At 39.8% G+C, this 20,756-nt stretch overlaps 1 protein-coding gene across 1 annotated transcript in view; it reads left to right on the plus strand.

Moving 5' to 3' along the window:
- Positions 1–1,480: 1,480 nt before the first annotated feature.
- KIAA0922 (KIAA0922 ortholog) overlaps positions 1,481–20,756 on the plus strand; it is a 47,074-nt gene continuing 27,798 nt past the window's right edge. Inside the window, exons 1-13 of the mRNA XM_010296663.1 lie at positions 1,481–1,545; positions 2,517–2,640; positions 3,675–3,791; positions 5,765–5,880; position 7,198; positions 12,204–12,281; positions 14,173–14,326; positions 16,641–16,699; positions 17,061–17,169; positions 18,123–18,228; positions 18,883–19,036; positions 19,695–19,865; positions 20,143–20,212. Coding sequence (XP_010294965.1) covers positions 1,487–1,545; positions 2,517–2,640; positions 3,675–3,791; positions 5,765–5,880; position 7,198; positions 12,204–12,281; positions 14,173–14,326; positions 16,641–16,699; positions 17,061–17,169; positions 18,123–18,228; positions 18,883–19,036; positions 19,695–19,865; positions 20,143–20,212 — 1,318 coding nt within the window. The 5' untranslated portion in view covers positions 1,481–1,486. The remainder of the gene's footprint in view (positions 1,546–2,516; positions 2,641–3,674; positions 3,792–5,764; positions 5,881–7,197; positions 7,199–12,203; positions 12,282–14,172; positions 14,327–16,640; positions 16,700–17,060; positions 17,170–18,122; positions 18,229–18,882; positions 19,037–19,694; positions 19,866–20,142; positions 20,213–20,756) is intronic.

Below are 20,756 nucleotides of genomic sequence, written 5' to 3' on the forward strand. Positions count from 1 at the left end.
CTCCCACGTGTGGGGCTTTTACTGTAATAGTAATTTTGATTTGTGTGTGTTTACGACAACAATACTCAGACTTTCTTTCTGGATACGTTGCTGAGGAAGGGGAAGAAGGTGCTGGTTTATTTGGTGTTTCTAGGAAGGGAGCAAGAGTTGGCTGGAGCAGAGACAAGGTTGGAAGGAGACTGTCATTCACCCAGACTTTGTAGCTCTGCATCATCTGTTCTTGTGTTATTTTCTAGCAGAAATGCTACCTGGATATATTGCATTCCTCCTGCCACATAGCAAGGGAGTTTGCTGCCTTGAATGAGAAATGTTTTCTTAAAAGTTGTGGCTTTTCATCATAATAAACCTGATTTTTCCTGACTGGTAATAAATTATGATGTCTCTATTGGTTTCAAATACAACAACAGAATTATGTAGGTACTTTAATATATTAAAGGTGTAGTGTTACAGTACTACATTTTTAAATTGGGGACCAATTAACTGTACTATCACACATTATGCAAAGCAGCTGGATAACTAATGAGACCACAGTCCGTCCCTCCCTTCTCAGACTCATCCTTGCTGTGATGCTTATTAGCATCACTCAGTAAAGATGAAACTCATCCTGGCTATGCAACATGCAGACTGCTTCTGGGGAAGTCTTTAACAGCATAGCACTGGGTATGTAGCTGTAATGAACAAGTGCTGGGCTTGTTTTTTTACCACTGTGGTTGTTGGGACTTGTGGAGGACAAGTTTTAATTGAGAAAGTGGTGAAGATATCCTGGGATTTCTGTCTACGTTATAGGGCATCGGCTTATGTTGAAATAAGCTAAAAATGTGCTAGAACTGATGGGAACTTTATTGTGAATTTTCCTAGGGCAAAGGAAAGGTGATGATGTGTGTGTTTCACATTATTTCTTGCTCTCTTTTGCATATAAGAAATGAGTTGGCTTTTGCATTAAAGCCACAGCTGCGCAAGCATTTCTTTTGATGTCAGCTTTTGCCCAAGCTGCTATTTACTCCTCTACCTCTGCAGCTCTCAGGTGTGCTCATACAAGTGCTTGTGTGGATGTCGAGTTGATGAGCCTGGGGATCTGCTCCATGCTGACGTAATTGTCATTCCCCAGGACTGGGGAATGAAAAGTTGTTTTCCTTCTGTAGTTCACTGTAGCGCAGCCCATAAATCGGTGTATCAGCATGACTGAGGGGGTATGTGCAAGGAAGGGAGGTTGTCCAAGTCAGCATTGCCGCTAAAATGGGATGCTTCTCAAACTGCACTTTTATTGGGATGATCTCTCCCGCATGTGCTGTTGTATGGAAACCTTCTTAAAAGGTCAGTCTTATGGCAATGAGAGGAATGTATGAAAAGATTTGGAAATAGAATGTGTTTAGAATATAAAGAGCCAGAGCCTGTAACTTATCTTCCTTCCGTGCAATGTGTAGCATCACGCCCACTAAATATTAATTGTGGCTTATTTTCCCTTTCTTTCAGCTTCTCAGCGAAGATGCCTCCAAATGGGAAGGCCTTACATTTTCACCCATCAGTTCTGCATTTTGGAATGCAGTGAGTATCTTACGTTATTGTTATTTTGATTAATAATGAAGAGAGGAGGAACAACTATACTGGGCTACATTTGAGTAAAGAGCATTAGCTGAGATCACGCCATCCTCTGAAAAAAAGACAAACAGTAATTGCCACAGAGTTGGAACTGTGTTTCTTGCCTTCAGTACTTCGTAAATGAAAATCAACATAATTTTAGGAAGGAGGAAAAGGGAATAGGGAACCATAACACAGCATAATTCTAGGAAGGAGGAAAAGGGAATAGGGAACCATAACACATTCTGGGTACATTTCAGGTGATTCTGCATGGATGTCAAATCAGTTCTTCATGCTGGTTGCTGATTTATTGAAAAATTGCCTTCCTAGTGGAGAGGGAGCTTGTTGCTTCCTTTAACTTCTGAAAATAAAATCCAGAAGGTCCCAGGCAAAACATAGTGGTAGAATACTTGAGATTTTTATTTTTTTTTTACTTCTCCTCTAAGAAAACTTAAAAAATTATTCTTAAATGATAATCAGCCTTTGTTCTAGCAGTAACTGAAAAGAAACATGATCCCCTTGTGGGTTAAAGAATGTTTCAGAGGATGCACAGAATGAATGTATAAGATGCTGGGTTTTAGGATGTATTAGCTAAAGCGAAAGCCTTAAGAGAATTGTTGCTTTAGCTGACAAAACAGGAGTCTCATTATTTAAACTTTTTATTAAAAAACTTTGTGCCTCATAAGGGTTGCTTTTTTGTTAAACTCCCAGTGGTTGAAACTAGTTTTGGTTAAGTGTACCTCTCACATCCAAATCTTGCTTACTTGTCTTTGTATACTAGAGGGCAAAACTTGTTTGGCATCTTTTCAAAGAATAGTTACAACTAGGAAATCGTTGCATATCAACATGTTTTAGAGTGATTTGTGTGTGTTGCTTTTTTGTGCATTGCCCGTGCTTACAAAATGAATAATTTCTTTCTCTTTTTCCCCCTCCTTTAGATTACTGGGGTTACCCACAGCTAAAATGCTGCATGCCTACAACCCTAATAGAGATAGAGAAATTGTAGTGAATTCAGTGTTTACAGCTACTAGACAGTTTCATGTGTCTCCTGCTCATAGCCGGGTGAGTGTTGATGTACTTTTGGAAACTATGTAATGGCCAAGTGCCAAGCCTTCGTGCTTCCTTTGGCCTAAGCTTTCCAATTCTGTGTTTTCTCTTCGTGCTTTTTTGTAGGACCTCCAATTTTTTTTTCTGTTTTGCTAGGTTTTGATTTTTTTCCTCAATTCTACTTAGACTGGTAAAGGGAGAAGACACAGTAACAGAGAAGAGAAGAATTTTTCAGTGTTAAAGAGGCTGTTTAAATCTTACTCTGCTCTGTGCAGCATTATGCAGTAATACACAGGCATGTGGGTGTTTTGCAGCTTTGAATTTTCAGTCTTCTGAATGGTCTTGCATATTCCTCAAAAAAAACTGCAGTGAAATGTTTTATGCATTTTGTATTGCAATTATGAGCATAATTGCCTTATGATCTAAGACCATTATTTTAACTCTTGAATTTTTTTAATGACATATAACAATATAACGCATGTTAAGAATGAATGGCTGTGATCTCAGTTTGATGAAGTCCAGATTTTATCCTCTGCTGATGTGCAAAGTGTTTTTATTATGCTTTCATCTGATTTGGGTGAATGGGTATTGCTGCGCAGACATAAATGTCATTGTTCTTTCAGTTAGACCCATTTGGTTACTAATTGTGTTGCCCAAGTTCAGCTTTGACTCGTTTGACTGTATATCACAGCGGGGATTGATTCACTTTGTCATAGGTATCTATATGCGGGGAAGCGTTGTCGTGCATGCACAGGCTGTTGGTGCTGCATGATTAACTTCTCGTGCAAAAAGGGCTCCTGGCTGAGGGGGCCCGAGCTTCAGCCGTAATGCGGCGAGTTGCTGCATGGTCTCAGCTCTTCTTCATAGTAAGAGTCGAGAGTTGTGTGCAGATGAAACTTCTCAGGGCTGAGGTTCTGCTTAGGGGGATCTACGGGTTAGGGATGTACATGTCGCAACGTCTGTCGGGCCATGCGACTGAATGGTGGGTGTCGTGACCACCGGCACGGAGCAAGCAAGCAAGCAAGCAAGCTTCTTTGTGGTCTCTGCAGGTCATTCCAGCGATGGGAAAAATCTCTTTCAGAGTACTCTTCCTGCCAACAGAAGAAGGCAGTATTGAGGGCTCATTATTTATAAATACCTCATCTCACGGAGTACATTCATACCAGGTAGCTACTCTTTATTTTTAGCTTGAGTTTTGGATTTACCTGTGTTCTAAAAGGTGATTTTCATACATTTTGAACTTAAGAGACTTTCAAAGTCTGTTGAATTCCTAATACAAATCAGATGGGGTAATGTTTACAATTCATCCCTTCTACCAGATTTTGCTAGTCTCATGATCCCTCATACAAGTAGATGGCTAAAATTAGTACTGTTAGCAGGGCTACTTGTGGTAGTAAAACTAAATGGTTTTGTATATGTGTACTTACAAGATCATGGTCCTGTCAATACTAGTTGTTTTCATATAATACTGCAGTCTAGACTGTACTGTGCTGGAATGCATTTGTCATGAAAAATCTATTTAGGAAATATTTTAGATGGTTTTCAGCTACTCTGCAGGATTTTATGTGAACTCATTGGGGATATAGCGCAGGGTGAGAGGTTTAGGCCCTTAGAACATGAAAGTCAACGTAATGGTTGTGCATTAAAGCTGTCTGTTGTCTGATTAGCTAGTGAATTCAAGCGAGTCTTAAGCTTTTTTTATTTGTATGAGGGACCTTATATATTCCAAATTCTTTGCTTTTATTGATTTCCTAAAGAAAAATCTAACTCCGATTTTCAGTGATTTAAAAACAATTCCAGCTTTAATCAACCATCCAGCTATTCCATTCCTATACTTTGATACTGTGCTGGAAAAAAAAGCTCCTTAAATTGAAACATAGGTAAGTTCAATTGAAATACATGTTTTTTTAATACAAATATTGCATTTATCTAGTATTTATTGGAGATAATGCCACATTTGGCAGAACCTTTTCATCAAGGATGAGGGAAGAGTGCATTATAGACTGACTGACCTTTTCTTTTTTCCATCTCTCTTCTCCTTGCACTCACTCCTGACCCCTTGATTTATTGCCTGGGCAGCTCAGCTAGGGCCCTTTATCAACAAGTTGTGGGGAAGCAGTTGTCAGTGTCACCAAAATATAAGTTTGTCTCCTGTTGGACTGCTTCTAAAATTGGTGACGGGTCTGGTTTTCATGGACAGTATCACGAGTCATCTGAAACAGAGGAAGTAGCTGCCCATGATTCCAGCTTGCATTTGGTTTAGGAGTTTCAAAACTGGGCATAACTTGTGTGGTTGATTCACAGTTACAGTGCTTTTGAGAGCCCAAAAGTCTTGAAACATATTTGATGTTTCTAATGGATTTAGTATGCAAAAGTATGTACAGGAACTTCACCCGAATGGTGAAGAGGTACCATTATAGTAAAATGTACTTTGTAAATGCCTCCACTGAAAAAAAAAAAAAAAGCATATTCCCTTTGATCTGGTATTTTCTATCTGCAGTCAGAGATCTTCAGTGAACATAGAATGCATTGTATTATCCTCTTTAATTAAAACGTGTGTTTTTCTAGTAAAAAAAGAAAAATTAAATCTTTGCGTACAAGTGAAAAACTCCAAGGCATTTTTCTAAACCTCTAATGATTTTTACCCCCGTTATCTTGCATCTCATTGTCACAAACTAACCTTGGTGGTGCGGGATATGAATGCAGTAAAAACACTCAACTTGCAAATCTTACAGTGCTCTGAAAACTTTAAAAACCAAAATGATCAAAAATTATTTTACTCAATTTTTAAGGCAAAGCCATTGAATCCAATATGCAGTTGGACTAGTAATAAAAGTTTTTCCAGCAATTACTGCACTGCCAAATGGTGATACATATATTGTAATTGCCTGAAGAATAGCAAGGGAGTTTAGATACTTTCTTTTTGAGATAACCTGATGCTCTGCTGGTGAGTGCTTTGTATTGTTTTTGTAATAGTGCTTGAAAGAGTGAGGGTGCTAAAGTGCCATATATGTGTATAGTTACTTTCCACATTGGAACTTTATATGTATAAATTGTCTTCTGAAAGAGAAGATTGTTATTATTAGCAAAATGGTTTTGTCTCTTTACTGTGATATGACCTTTTTTTTTTTAACACCAGGTTTTTGGAACGGGAACTCTGACATCTTCTCCAGAAGAACCTAGAATTCAGCTAGCAAATGCCTACTTACTGCTTCCACACATTCAAAACATCCAAGCATCACACACACTGGTACAGTATATATTTCAGACAGAGATAAAATGTAAATCTTTTTAGACATAAAAAGGTTTTGTCCTCAGGTTGTTGGGGTGCAAGGAACGTTAACAAAAAGTCCAAGTACCAGTGACTGCAGGAGAGAGGTTGCACAATGCAGGGCTACTGTGATGGTGTTCCGCTGGTGTTCTGCTTTTATGAGACAGTCGTTGGCGTTTAAACTATTCCTGCTTGTTCTCGTTCATACTCCTATGGTGTGCTGTCCTCTCAGTTGTGCCGACAAAACTATTTGTGAGGCTCTGCTCTGAACTAAACTGGAGAATTGATCTGTCCTTAAAAAAAAAAAAAAATAAACTTTGTACTATAAAGTTGGGGGTGGAGTGGCTATTTGGGGTTTGTTCTGTTTTTTTTTTACATCAGATCCGTTCCCCATGTCAGTTCACAGCAGGGCTGTGCCAACAGTTTGCCACAGTTAGAAAGCACAACATGCTGCATGGATGAGTACGAGAGCTGGGAGTCAGGCTGGAGTATCCCCTCCTGCCAGTGTCAGTGCTGAAGACATCAGCTTTGCTTACCTCAGCTTGACTAAAGCAGAGAGCTGTGGAGAATACAGCAAAGTGGATTTACGAGGCATAACTATTTCATTTGAAAGAAGCTTTAACGATTTCTGTCATTTGCTTGCAGTTGCAGGTATTTTCATTGTCTTCCAGGCCATACAAAACCCCTCAAGTGAATAACTGGAAAAATTGATATTTGAAATTTCCTTCCTTTGGTATTGTACATGGATTTAGTTTTTTTTAAAAACCTATTTAGAATATCTTAGCACGTATCAGAATTTAATCTTTTATCTAAATGTAAGCTACATTGACTGCCTTCATGATGTTGTCTTCTGTTCTACTTGAGCAAAATTCTCACGCAGGTCTCATTTTTCAGTCTGCTGAAATATGTTAGGTCAATCTTTCCTCTTCCCAAGGATAATGCACGATTTCCTTGTCTTCCTTTCTTTTCCTTTGTACAAATCTCCTTCCTGTACACACACAAATGTGCTTGCTTGTGGGCGTTCACAGATTCTTGTGAAGGAACCAAAAATCTTCAGGTTTTGTAATTTGAGGTAATAGGGGTAGAACTGAGAAGGTTTTTTTGGATGCTGTTCATGACATGTCTTGCTGCATTTTCACATCTAGCCTGATGGCTTATTGTCAGGTACTGTCTGAAGTTTGGATGCAGTCTCTGCTGCTTTGCAGTTCTGTCTGAATTCCTGAGTAGAGAAGTTTTGGGGAGCATTTGACATTTTCTTTACTGTATAGTCAGGAACATTTTCCTATGCTTTATTTCTCTAGAGTACAAACTTGAGGTCATGTTTGGCAGTGCAGCATGGTACCACCTGGCACCAGTGTTGTCGCAGTAGATGAGTTGTGAGAGAGAGTTGACTCAGTTTTCCTAGCTCTGGGTGTAATTTTTCTGTGCCAGGCTATAACTGGTGAATTACTTTTCAGTTCACTGAATGTTACTGATTTGGATGGAAATGCTGCAGCAGTGGGATGGGCTTCTCAGCTGCTGAAGGTGGTAGACAAGATCTAGATACTGAAGAGGAAATTATGGCTTGAGTTTGGGTTCCTTTTAGAGAAGTGTTGCTCTACACATAGCTGTCCTCTCCAGAAGTGCCTCCTTCAATTCACCCTACTAATGAGTCTGGCCCAGCTCGTTTGAAAATTCGTATGATTCTGTCTTGTCCAGTTAATATTTTGGACTCAGAAGCTGTGGAAGGAAGAGAGGTCTGTGAGGTTTTGGTGAGTGACTACACACTTGCAAACTTAAGGATACATAACTGTTAAACATACAATGGATACTTGTAATGAAAAACCATTTAAAACAAACTGGTCATACTCACTTAACTGTGCACATTTGCCTTCCCCTGTTTATTTGTAACTGAAGTAAAATACCAGTGTAAGATCAGGATAGCGTAAGCCTCATTTACACATCCCTTGTCATGTTGGGATGGATGAGTTGTAACCTTGGGCAACAATGTCTAGTTCAATACGCTAAAGGTATCCTTACCTCTGAAGTCTACTGATACTGCTTGGAAACCTGTGAGAAAGCTCACCGAGTGCTGCATGGTGTGTGTTGGGTTTTTGCCTCTATTGTCTCCTGTTTTAAAGGTGGTTGTGTTTAAGCTGTTTGGTAATACACCCTTGATCATCAAGGCCAGAAAGGTAACGTTATTTAGTCCCATCACGTGCTTGGTAAAATGGCTTCTCAAAACTGCTGGAGGCATTGTTACCATAACCCCAAATACTCGTTCTTACTTCTTAGATGGTTGAAAACCTACACCTGACTTTCAATCCACATTGCTTTGTGGCTGGTTTATATTTGTTTGTTAAAATACGCATTTAATTTATATAACCCTCCTGCTTCTGATGCTTATACCCAGAAGCATTTGTAGGTGGCATTGCATCTTTCAGCTTTTGCTTTACCAAGCTGAATGGTCCACGCTCTGTAGCATCTTCTTCAGTGATGGGATGTCCATTTCTTAGCCAAATTTACAGCCCCTTTCTGCAGCTTTTCAAATTCGTAAAAATTTGCGTCAGAGGTGAATGGCCAGAATTGTACATAGGGATATGAATGAAATTTTGCCTCTACAGAGTATTTATGTTATAAATACGATATATCCCTGGGGATTACAGATGAAAGTTTGCCTCTACACTGTAGAGTATTTCCTCTGGAAATACAGTACGTGACAGATTTGTGTTTGTGTTTTTTGTGGAAAATGAACTTCCATTGATTCTGTTGGTTGTTTTTATCCTTTAATAGGCAAAGGTATGCAAGCCTTTCTTTTTTCTCCATCATTCCCCCAGGTTTTTTAGAAGAAACTCTTCTGATTGATAAGAAAAGAAAGACAAAGTTGTCTTTTCTGCTGTTGAATTTCATCCTCTTTCACCCCTTTTCAGTGTTTCAGCTTTTGAAGTGCTTAGGTTCAGCATGCTCTGGCTGTGGTCCTGGATCCCCGGATTTCTGGGCTCCTGGCTCACTCATCGGAAGGAAAGAAGAGCTGTGTCCAACACTGTGATGTGAATTCATAGTATGTCCACGTGGCCTTCGGCAGAGGCTAGTTACCACTAAGCCGTAACAGATGGTGGAGCCCATATAGGTCATCTTTGTTTATCCAGCTTCTGGATGTAGTCTTTGCTCCAGTTGCCTGTTTTTTTGGCATTGTTTAATATTTGGATGGCACTAACAGGGCAGCTATATCACTGCCTCGTTGTGTTCAAAACGCTGCACAAAGACACTGGAAATATCAACGGAGGAGCGGCCTGCAGGGTGTCTTACTGTAGGAGACACAGGCATCGCTTTGCTGACTTCCCAGAGGAGCTCAGAGTTTATGAACCAACAAAATGGGGAACACTGCAAGTACTAGCAGGAACCCAAGACTCCTTAAGCTATGTTTTGTGCCGATGGACAGAGGATAAGAGAAGCAGATGTGAGCAAATGCGGTGCTTGGGCGTGGAGAAGGAAGGTAGTAGGACAGTAGAGTTTTCTTGGTGTGCCATCCTGATAACTGCCTGCAAAAACTGATGAAACTCTGCTGAATCACTATTACAGGGACAGTTTATTAACACCATTCAGAGTGGAAATAGCTCTGTAGGGCCAGGGACTGCCCAGGATGGAAATTTCGAAGTATCAGCCTGCTGGAAGAAGGAGAGGCTTGTTCAATGTTTGTTCTTTTTAATTATACTGTAGCCAAACTCCAGGAAGTACTTTGAAATCTACAGTCCTGATAATGGTGCAAGAATATCTCTGTGAAAATCTTGTATTAGGGCCATGTCTGATAGGGCACCTAAGGCAGAATAAGGAATTCTTCCCCTAAAAGCAACATAGGGTCTGTGGTTGCTTGGTGGCTGTTGAGCTGGCCTGTGCCAGCCGTCCTGTTGATGCTCTGTCTCTCTTTTGATGGATGAATTATTTCCGAAGTAATTGCCTACTGTACTGTCCCCCAGTGAGAATCTGAGACATTTGCCAGGGGAGCAGGGCTCCTTGCAGATCAGATGGTTCAGGTTTTTAGCTTTTTTTTGAGAGAGGCCTCTGTTTCTTTAAAGTTTAAATGTAAGAACTTACCAAAAGTGGTAAGACTTTAATTTGTGCGGCTTCTCTCAGACTTCTCTATTCAGTTCATATAGGATTCGTGGGTGCTGAGCGTGTGTGTACATGCAAGCGTGTATGCATGTGTTCCTAATACAAAACAGAGGCACCAGGTGATAAGTGGCAGTGCTTGTACTGCTTCGCAGCGCTCTTCCTAACTTTTCCCCTTGTGCTAAGCCTCTCCTTTTCAGTTTGCCCCTGGTGCAAACATACCCTGCATAGCTTGGCTCTCTGCTCTGATTCATAGGCAGTGATATTTACAGTGTAAACGGAGTGCTTGGACTGCTGGGAGATGTGGACATGGTTCTGGGTTTGTCTTCTTGGAAGCTCTGTTTCTGACAGTGTTTTCCTCTCAGATGCTTTATCTTCTCTTTATGGTTAACACAGCCATCGTACCAGTGTTGTAAGATAATAGGCATGACAGTTACGCATCTATTGTCTGCCCTAGATAAATGAAAACCCTTTTCCTTTTCTGAAGATAGCTTCACAAAGAGAAATAAAAAATTCCCATAAAAACAGATCAACATCAAATACACTCCAGTAACATTTCTTCCCCCTCGGTGCATGTTATATTAGCAGCTTCATTTTTAAGGTGACAGCAGTTTCCTGTGTAAACCCATATGCCAGGTCAAGAAAAGAAGTTAAAAAAGAAGTTGGAAGAATATGATTTAGCTGTTGGTTTGTTTTTTTTTTTTTTTTTAATAGGGGTGTGGGGTTTTAAACTACAATGGCATTGAATAACGGTTAACAACTCCTTATTTAGGACCATGAAAGCCATAGTGTTCTCTCAAGAGCCACTGAGAAGGGAAGTCTAAGCATCAAGGTTTATCTGACCAGAAAAGCGACCCCCAAAGTTGCTCTTTATGTTATCTTGCTGCCTCCTTAAAACTCCACTAGCAGGCATGGCCGTGAGAGGTTAGTAAGTAGTGCGTGTTTTGGAATCAAGTGGATGTTTTTTCTGTGCTCAGAATCTGATGAGGACAAAAGCTTTTATAAAAAAGAAAGGAAGTGGCAGGGGTTTGTATCCCTCAGAGAGCTGCGCTGGGGACAGGGTTTGGGTCACCGCTTAACCACCTTTGCAGAGGTTACATCGCCCTCTTGTGTGAAGCCCTAGTCATTTTGGTATGAAATCTGGTTGGATCGGGAATGCGGAATGTGTGTTGGCTTCCTTTTGGCTGTGCTTTTATAAAACTGGACCCCATGAAATGCTGTGTGTGTGGCAACTCTCTTCTGCTCAGATGCACCCTGCCCACTTCGTCCTTCCCAGAGAGATAAGAAATACGGTGTTGGATATTTTAAAAAAATTTCTTTCCAGTTTTGCTTTTCAGCATCAAATTATGGGAACTTTTTAAGTTAAAGTCAGTTGCATCGACACCTTCAGAAACTTGAACCTGCAGGTACCCCACTCAGCTATTTAGTTCAGTATCGCAAGAGAAACTGGGGGTAGGGGGTGTCCACGTCAGTCTCAAAGTCACCAGGTAATTTTACTGTAATTAAGGCACTGATAGTGTGACAGGACCGCCAGTATGAATTTTTTTTAAATGAAGAATCAAGATACACTGGCTGAGCATTTTGCGTAAGTAATTTGGCGGTCCAGGTTTCCAGATAGCTTTCATGAACTATGCTTGGCTTTGTCAGTGCTGTTGCTCCATTAGATTTATGAGATACATGGCACAATCAGTGTCTTCTTTTCTGTTCTTTTCCCTTTCCAATCAATAAAAAGGTGAAAGAAGTATTTTCTGTCTGTCCATTTTGGCTTGATGCCTTCATATTAGACCATGTCCAAGAAGCGTTATGCTCTTGGCCTAGCAACTATATTTCAGTACCCGATCAACAAAGAAAATATACAGAAAACAAGGAAAGAAGCTTTTATATTATACAAAAAAGACTCTGTTGAATACAGTTTATTGACAAATGAACGTTTATAAGGGTTGCTTATGTTGATGCTGTATAAATATTTAGTAGTCATGACTAATAATAGTTTGATAAGTAAGTAGATCCTGGTGGAGTGCCTGAGAATTGCAGATTGATTGCTGGCCTACTGTACAGAGCAATTGTATTTATTTTAAAAAATTTCCTTAGGTGTCTGTCGTGCATATGCCAAAACAGCCCTATTATCTTTATAAATTGTGGCTTGTGAATCAGATTTATATGATAACATCTTTTGAAGCAATCTGCTTGATGTTTTCTTCACTTTTCTTTCTTACAGGCAGAAACGATGAATGCCAGTTTCTTACGTGTTCACCTTGAATGCAGTTTACCTAATGATGCATATCAGCAAGTTAAGGTATGTTTTATTATCATTTTATATCTATTTAAGTTGTCTTATTTTAATCCAAGTTTAGAGGGGCACTTTTCAGAGCTCTAGAAGTTTTAGCAACAATGCAATTTTCAATGTCTCAGTTTAAAGGGGAATTGTGCTTTTAGCTATGCTTTTATAAAACCATACCCTGTGGTATAAATTAAATGTGACACACTATAACCTTTAGGAGAGCGGGAGATGGAAAAAGACACCCAACCCCCCAAAAAACCCCAACCCAACCCGACAGGTTAAGCATTTTAATATGTAGGTCTTGTATTACTTACATGGAGTACAAAAGTGATTATATTCCTGTACTTTCCTTTCTCCAGAAACGTTTCACAAGTTTCTGGCTCATACTGACAACAGAGCAATGAACTGACAGGCTGAAGTCTGGGCTGCCTGGGCCATGTGCTCAGGAGGCTTTGAAGGTGACCTTGGCTTTGGGCAGAGGTGTGGAGGGGTGAGCTCGTTAGCAAAAAAAGCCCCCTCCAAAAGCTCTGAGCATTCAAGACAGTGGGTCTCCTCCTCCTGGGCGGTGCCATCTGAATCTCCTCTTCCCCCCTCTCCTCCAGTGACCTTACACAGTAAATGGGTGTTGGTTCACAGCAATGGTGGTACTTGATGGGGTGTTTTGCTGGATCAGATACATAGGCCCGTGCGATGGTCTGCGGCACCTTTCAAGTGTGATGGGGCCCAGACTCCATAGGTGTTTTTCTGTACGTTACACATCACAGTGATCCCGTGCTGTTTTACTCCCATGTTTGATTCTTGCGTTGCATTGGTGAATAAGGCTAGGCTTGAGGTGCACCTGGGCGTTTGAGATTGCACGTAGTGCAGCTGCCCGCTCTTTGATGCGAGCTTTCCAAGAGCAGACCATCTCTGTGCTCCAGTCTCCACAGCAGCCTCCTCTCCTGCTCCTTGGCAGCCATTTCAAGTGCCGAGGGTTTCTTTGATGCTGTGTGAGTGGCGAACTGGCATCCCATTCCCAGAGATGCTTCGCCACTCCAGCTGTACCTCCTTGCAGCACTTCAGATTAGCTGAAGGTGGTTTGGTGCCGCTTGACAAGAGCACTTCACGTGCCAGGGGTGGAGGTTTTCTCCTCCTCCTCCCCCTGCGCAAATCAGTCCTCTTGGTAGGGCATCGGAGCCTGAGTTTAGCAGCCTTCATGGTGTGATGCAGGGACAAATTTATGTTACTCACTGTTGATTGTCTAATTTTGTTTTGCTTTGTTGGCTTTAATTTTTTGCGAAATGGTGTCTGTGTCTTTGTAGTTGCTGAGACTCAGCTTGTCTTAACAGCAGCCACTAATTAGAGAAGGAAATAAGATCCTATTTGTATTTATTTGAAGTATTCTAGCCAGACGACAGTGTTTTCTATTAAGAATTGTACATGTATGTTTGTTTTTTTAAAATTACTTCAGTGAGAAATGGAGACAAAAAACACAGGATTTGGAAAAATTAACTATAAACAGACCAGTGAACATGAACTGTCTTCCTACCATTAAGACACATGCATCAGTCTGTTTATGGCACATTTTATTGAAGGCAGAGGATATAACAAAGGAAACTGTTTTGCAGTCCCTGAGGTGAGACTGACTAAGACAGTTTATAAATTTGCATTCTTTCAAGGTTCAGTGTCCTTTTTAGTTGTTTTTCGTCTTTGTTTTTGCTGTGCTCTCTGTACCTGCACTATCTTTGGTTTCTGCTGAGATTTTAGCAGAGGTCCTAATTACTCCTTTTTTGCCAGTACTTTGGTGCTGGAAACCTTGTCTGTTAGATAATACCTTTGATTAACTTCTCAAGATACCTTACTGTAATGAAATTTTTCCATTCCCTCCCCCACCACACACACACGATATCCCCTTGTCTCGCTCCAGAGTTGCTGTTTTATGTCTGATGATCCAATGCTGCTAGAAATGAGCTTAATGGTAAGAATGGAAAATGCCCAACAAGATTTTGTGGAGCACAGACAATACTTACTGGAGAATCTTTTTGTAGTTTATGTAGCAATGGAAAAAACGAAGACCTCGGGTAAGTCCTAAATATGACTGTTAATTGTAATAGACTTGGTTTTATACATAAGTTGTAATTTGCTGTGCTAAATTGAATCAAATTCAGTGACAGCCAAATTTTGCAAGTAAGGGAAAACAAATCAGTTTAGTTAAACACAGCTTGTCAGCCACTTTGTTTAGGGCAGAGTTACTGTAAGCGTAGTCCTCTTTTATAAAGGTAATGATTGTAAAGTTGTAAACTACATCTGTTTCATTCTGTAGTCCCACATGCTTATACATTTGCTTAAATACTATGGAAAGATGTCATGGTCCTTCAATTCCTACAACCGCATTTATGGTTTCCCATTAATTAAATTAACCATAATAGGACAGAAGGCATGAATGATTTGTAGGCAGATCGTTGAAGGCAGAGTGGTTTGTACAGTACAAAATAGTGGGGATAGTGGCTGTTGTGGAAAGTAGGGTAATGAGGTAATACGGATATGTGCATCATTTGTTCTTGTAAGCTAGAATTCCACAGGCAAAGCAATCAACTCCTTGCAGTTTCTTTATGCTACATTTATTGGGCGAACAAATCCTCTAAATCCAGGGGATTTTAAATTATTTATAAAGCTTTACAGTCTGTTTGAATAGCATTTTTAGACATTTCTGCCAGTTCTAGTTTCTGATTGAAGAAGAAGGAACTGCTTAAGAATCCGGATTAAAATAATATTTTTTTAACACACTAGTAAAAAAGGACATTATTTTTTTGTCTTTCAAGAAGTTGCATTCTAGATCTAGTCACAAAACAATTTATGCTGTTCCCTGTGTGCCTGTTCTGTGATGTGGTATTTACACAGAGCTGAAACTGAAATACCCACTGTAAGCTTTCCCTGCCAGTGAGATGCCAGTGCTTTGTTATGTTCAGTTGTGGACATAGGTTTATTCTGATGCTGGTAAAGAATTGTTCACATCTGCTGTGTCAAGGGTGCTTGCTCTTAACACTTTTGATGGTTAAAGTTCTAGAAGTGTGCTTTTGAGGCTGTTTTCTATTAAATATAATGCAATTATAAGTCCTCACTGTATTAGAGGTTGGTCATATAAGCCCTCTGGTACTTGCTGTCAGTGGGAAGTTCCATGTCTTGCTCCATCAGTACTGGTGGTGGCTTTACCATATCAAACAGCAATGCTTGCTTGCCTTCCGCTTGTGTAATTAAATGAGAGACGTGGTCTTGAGGGAAAGACCTAACAAAAGGGAATGTGGTGCTGTGTTAGTCGCCGTCTACAGCACCTGTGTTAGCACCTACAGTGGGACAGAAGGTAGGCGAGGTCTGCATGGGGCAACTAGACAGCTGGAAAGGTTGAAAGGGGAGTATGTGCTTTAAACAGCTATGGGTATGTGGAGCATCTGCTCACTCGGAATCAACATCTTGAACCCTCTCTGGGAAGCTGGCACCTTTAGTCTTACTTTCAAGCAGCTGAGCAAAGCACACTTACTATTAGAAATTGTGCCTGGTGAATCGGAAGAACGTCCTTTTATGTCAGCCCATGTCTACTGACGTAATGTAAGTATAAGCAAGGGCAAGAACTCGGGTCATCTTCCTTCATGGAAGTGTCGATCAGCACCCTGATATAATAGTCATCACTCGTTCTGTCCTCCTTCTGGTCCTCTACATCTTCGTAGTGTCCTGTGGACAGGAACATAGCTTTGCCAGAATCAGGGTGGTTACCCAATATAGCTGTACCACCTTATTGGCCGGTGAAAGCCAAGTTGTTCCCATCTCCTGTTGCTCTAGTCAATAGGTTACTACCCTACCAGGTGATAGGACCATTCCTGTTTTAAGCCCAAAAGGTGTTATGCACCAAATCCAGCTTCGCATTGTCTCCTGAGAATGCTTGCTGTTCATAGCAGGTGAGCCAGGTTCTTGCATAGCTGTGTATATATACAGAACAGTTTTTACTGGAGACTCTCGTGCTTTTGATAGGTTGGCCCTTAGACTTAGAAAGTTACGGCAGAATCAGCCATCCTTCTTTCCTTCAGCTGTGCCTCCCATCTCCCTGCCCATAGGAAAGGAAGGAGTTGTGTTCCATCTTGGATTTAGGAGATAATGAAGGATAATTCCCTGTTGATGCTTAGCTTTTTTTGTGGCCAAAAAACATTTTGAGTGGATTTTTATTCCTTTATGAAACGATTGACAGCTCAAGATGTGAAATAGTTCCTCCTTTTTACAGGGGTAGCTGTCACACAAAGATTTTATAATTTAAATCAGGGTTGCTTCTCATATGAGTATCTGTCAAAGCGAGAGTGCTTCCACCCTTGGTGAACTTACCTCAGTGTTCATTCTTTTGGACAGGTGATTCCTCAGTAGATGTGTACGTCATGCATTCTGGGAACAGCCTTGTGCATATACAGGTAATCGTGGGCTTCAGGAAGTCATATTTTAGGGTGTTGAATTTGATTGGGGAATTATTTAGCCCACTGACTTACTCTCTGATAGCAGATTGATTTTGCTGGTGGCAAATGTCATGCTTCTGTATTTTTAATATGTGCCCAAACACCTAGACACATAGATCGTTAGATGATGAGTTGTAGTTCAGTGATGGATTTTTTTTAATAGCTGTTAACTTGAATAAAAATCCATGGGTTGATTTAAAAGATGTGAGAAAATGGCAGATATTGGCTTGCAAATTTGACAAGAAGATACAATAATACAGGAGCTACAACAATAATGGTAGTACTGCTACAAGGATCATTGTGTCTTTTCTTCATGCAGGAAATACGGCAGTTGTCACAAAAAGACAGATCACCTGTGGAGTTTGAGCCAGTACTGCTATCTTCATCATCTACTAATTTTACAAAAGTTGTTTCTATTTCTTGTAAAGGTACAGGATACATATACTTACAAATAATATGATTAAACAGGATTTGATTATAAAAGGGTGTCTGTTTTCAGCAGACAGAGACCCTGAAAGATCTCAAAATCAACTTGTCTGGACTTTTTTGAGGAGGAGAATGAATTCTTTCTGCTAATTGTTTCCACCATTTTTGTATATATATGCTTCCTCTTATGCCAGTCGAAGGCTCTAAGCTATACATATTTCAAAAACGGGAAGAAAACATTTGCTAAACTGTTAACTGATTGTACAATAAGCATAATTTTTGACTACGTTTTTTCAACATACTTTTATAATTTGTGGTTATTTTTCTGTTTCCAGTATATTTTCTAAAAGGCTATTGTGCTTGGGTGGTCATTTTCTATGACATTTCTTGGCAGAATCATTGAAGAGGCTTGCCTGAGACTAGGCGTGTTTGTGGAAGAGCAAAGATTAACATTTAAGCATTCCTGACTCCAGCCTGTTTCTTATTCTGACCACTAGACTGCAGTGCATAGACTTCAAACATTTATGAAACAGGCTGCTTTCATAATGACATTGGGACTTGTTTTTCCTAGCAAAAAAAGGGCAAATAAGAAGAAAGAAGGGACTATATGTTAAGTTATTCTTTTTTTCAGACCAGTTTTCCCTTTATTAAAAGGGGGCAGCGCGCACTGATAAGTAAGAATGCTGTGCCAGTGACATGTAGTTAAAAATAGTCAGGTTGCTCTTCGCACAGCCTTGTTGTATGTGTACCATTCATAAATTATTCTCAAAGCAAGGTATGGTACCTCTGAAAATTAGGACATAAGCCATTAGATGCTTTGCTCACCTGTGTGAGAACAGAACCAGCAAATGTTCCCCTTTTTAGTGTTCTTCCAAGTCCTCACATGAAAATCACTGTGGATGTGCTTTTGTTCTGGCTGATGTTGTATTCTCCTGTATGTCTGTTCTTTGCCCAGCTGCGTCCTGTGACAGTGAAAATCCTTATGCTGACAACACGAAGAATAATCTGTTGGAAGGCACTACAACACTAAAAGCCTGTCTTTCCTGTCCTGTGATGGAAGGGTAGGTTAACAGTGGATTTTTGTTTGTTTGTTAACGTTCACGGGTATTACAAGAAGAATATTGTACCTTACTTTAAGATAGGAGGTTAGCTTGCTTTGCCGCTGAACGATTCCAGGGACAGTGAAGAGGCTTATTCCTGTTGTTGCTGTGTCATTTGCCAAAACAGACCTGTGACATTTCAAGCAATAGTTCTGTATTTTATCCAGGAAGAATTTCAGGAGCCAGTAAAAAGATAGGCCTTAGCACCTCATAACATATAAATGTTGCTAGAGTCTGTGATAAAATTTCCACCGTCCTTGTTAATCCAACGCAGAAGCAGGATAGCTATGGAAAAAATGTGAAGTCATTTCTTCAGTCGTCTTTTGCCAATTTCATCCAAACTGCGATATCACAAAGCAGTAGGCAATGTTGTACTGTAGCATAGCAAGAGGGTAGAGTGATTACCTGCCTACCTCTTGGACGTTGTTCTTCTCAATTTTTACTCTGATATTATATGCAAATATTCCAAAGAAAATAATTTTGTTCTTTCTCCTTAAAACCTTGAAAGAGCCTCATTGTGCAAGAATTCTACAGTTACCTTCTCTTGTGTGGACTGCTTATGTGTGCTCAAGGACAATTGCAGATGTATTTATTTTTCTTCTGTATTTACTACAGGTATTTTGGTGTAGATCCTTCTGCAGCATTGTTTCATATAGAACCACATCATAATATTTCAGGATTTTGGTCCATATGGTTTACAAACAATTTTGACTTCAGCATTGGTATGAATGAAGTCTTCATAGCCAGAGAAACGAAGAATATTTTAAAGGTAAGCTTTATTTCTGCTTCATATAATGTTTTGTCTTTGATTTAAGGGTACGGTCCTTTGACATACAAAAGAGATTCTTTGAAGAACTCTCTGTTTTCAGAGCTGGTTGAAATCAGTTGAAAATAAGGGTACATGTATGCCTGTAACTGTTAGGTCCTGAAGAGCTTACTCTCTCAATAGGCATTATTCACTGTCTGGCTTGTTTTTCTATTGTTTTATTAGCAACTGTTCTTTCATTTGAGTTGCAGCTACAGATGCATCAAATTATAGACAGTTGCTCTGTTCTCAGAATTGTTGCATGTGTGTTTGTGCTCTATAGGATTCAGCATTTCTTCATAGGCTGTAATGGAAGTCTTTAGTACATAGATCAGCTTTGAAGTTTAGAAGGCGAAGCCAATAATTTACTCGTGCAATTGCTTGATTCAAACCAGACAAATCTGGTTTATGAATAAGCACATGATGTAGACATCTAATTGGCTCTTCGTATATTTAGATAGGAGATTTACATATGTGCACTGTATGGATCAGTTATGGGCACATATGTGTGTGTAATAACAGCAAAAACGTGAAGGAAGAGAAAGTTTGCATTCTTCAAGGTACCACTTGCACCAAAAATACTGTACTAATTCTAATTCAGTTGTCATTTGATTCTTTCTAGATTCTGAACTTTGCCGAACCTTTGACTCTACCTCCAGGCTGCTGGAATGTATTCTCTTTGAAGCTCAGTGTGAAAGACACTGTAACAAATGTGCTTTCTAGTATTTGTTTGGCCACAAATGTGGGAGTAATGTTTGAAATACCTCTGCAGATATATTCGACTGTGTCCAAGGTATCGTATTCAGTTGTGTTGAATGATCGTTATGCACTGCAAACCAAACCTCTTTCTTAGGCCAGAAATCTGTCCCTTAGTCCTGAAACGAAAACTCAGTACCAGACCACTCTGTGAAACCATTCAAGCCCTTATACTTGAACAGTGATGGAATTGCAGTTCTCTAGGCAATCTTAATTCTCTTCTTTGACTCGTCCAAATTATGCACTGAGAAACTGGAATTTGTCCTGTTGTTTTGTCATATGGTCAGTTGTATTTTTTTGTTTTGCTTTTCCAGCAGGGAGATCTTCATTTTGAAGCCATTGCCCACTGTGATATTCAGTGTTACTTGGGAAAGTCTCATTCAGGTAGACTCATCTTTTTTTTTCTAGGCATCTGACCATAGTTTTATTGTAGAAAGTTCATTTTATGTGGCAGGACTTGTAATGAGGCTATTGAAATTGTTTGTACCAAGTACTTAATTTTTAAAAACATCCACTTTTCTGGCTTTGAGTAACCTGTACTGAGTCCACTGTGCAGTATTTCAGACCTCTAATTCCATAGCATATGCTAAGCTATTGTTCTGTCTTGAAACTTTTTTTTTACTTAATATTTTAAGACTCTCCTATAAGTTCTCATTGGTGGTGTACTGCTCCTTGCTTTCTTCATATGCACGTTCTCCACAGATGTTAAGGTAGAATGATAAAGCTCAAAGTGATTAGAAAATGTGCATAGTCTGGGTCCAGAACTTGGGAAGTCTCTGACATAAACCAAACAACAAATGTTGACCAGTATCCTGCCTTTAGCCAGAGTTAAATCTGAAGGCCTTTTTATTTGTTCTCACAGCCATAATTTAATAAATTTCTACAAAAGACCATTTATCAGGCTTATAAAACATCATCCTTCATGCCC

The sequence above is a fragment of the Phaethon lepturus genome, unplaced genomic scaffold (assembly GCF_000687285.1).
Source record: "Phaethon lepturus isolate BGI_N335 unplaced genomic scaffold, ASM68728v1 scaffold3841, whole genome shotgun sequence".
NCBI classification, from domain to species: Eukaryota; Metazoa; Chordata; class Aves; order Phaethontiformes; family Phaethontidae; genus Phaethon; species Phaethon lepturus.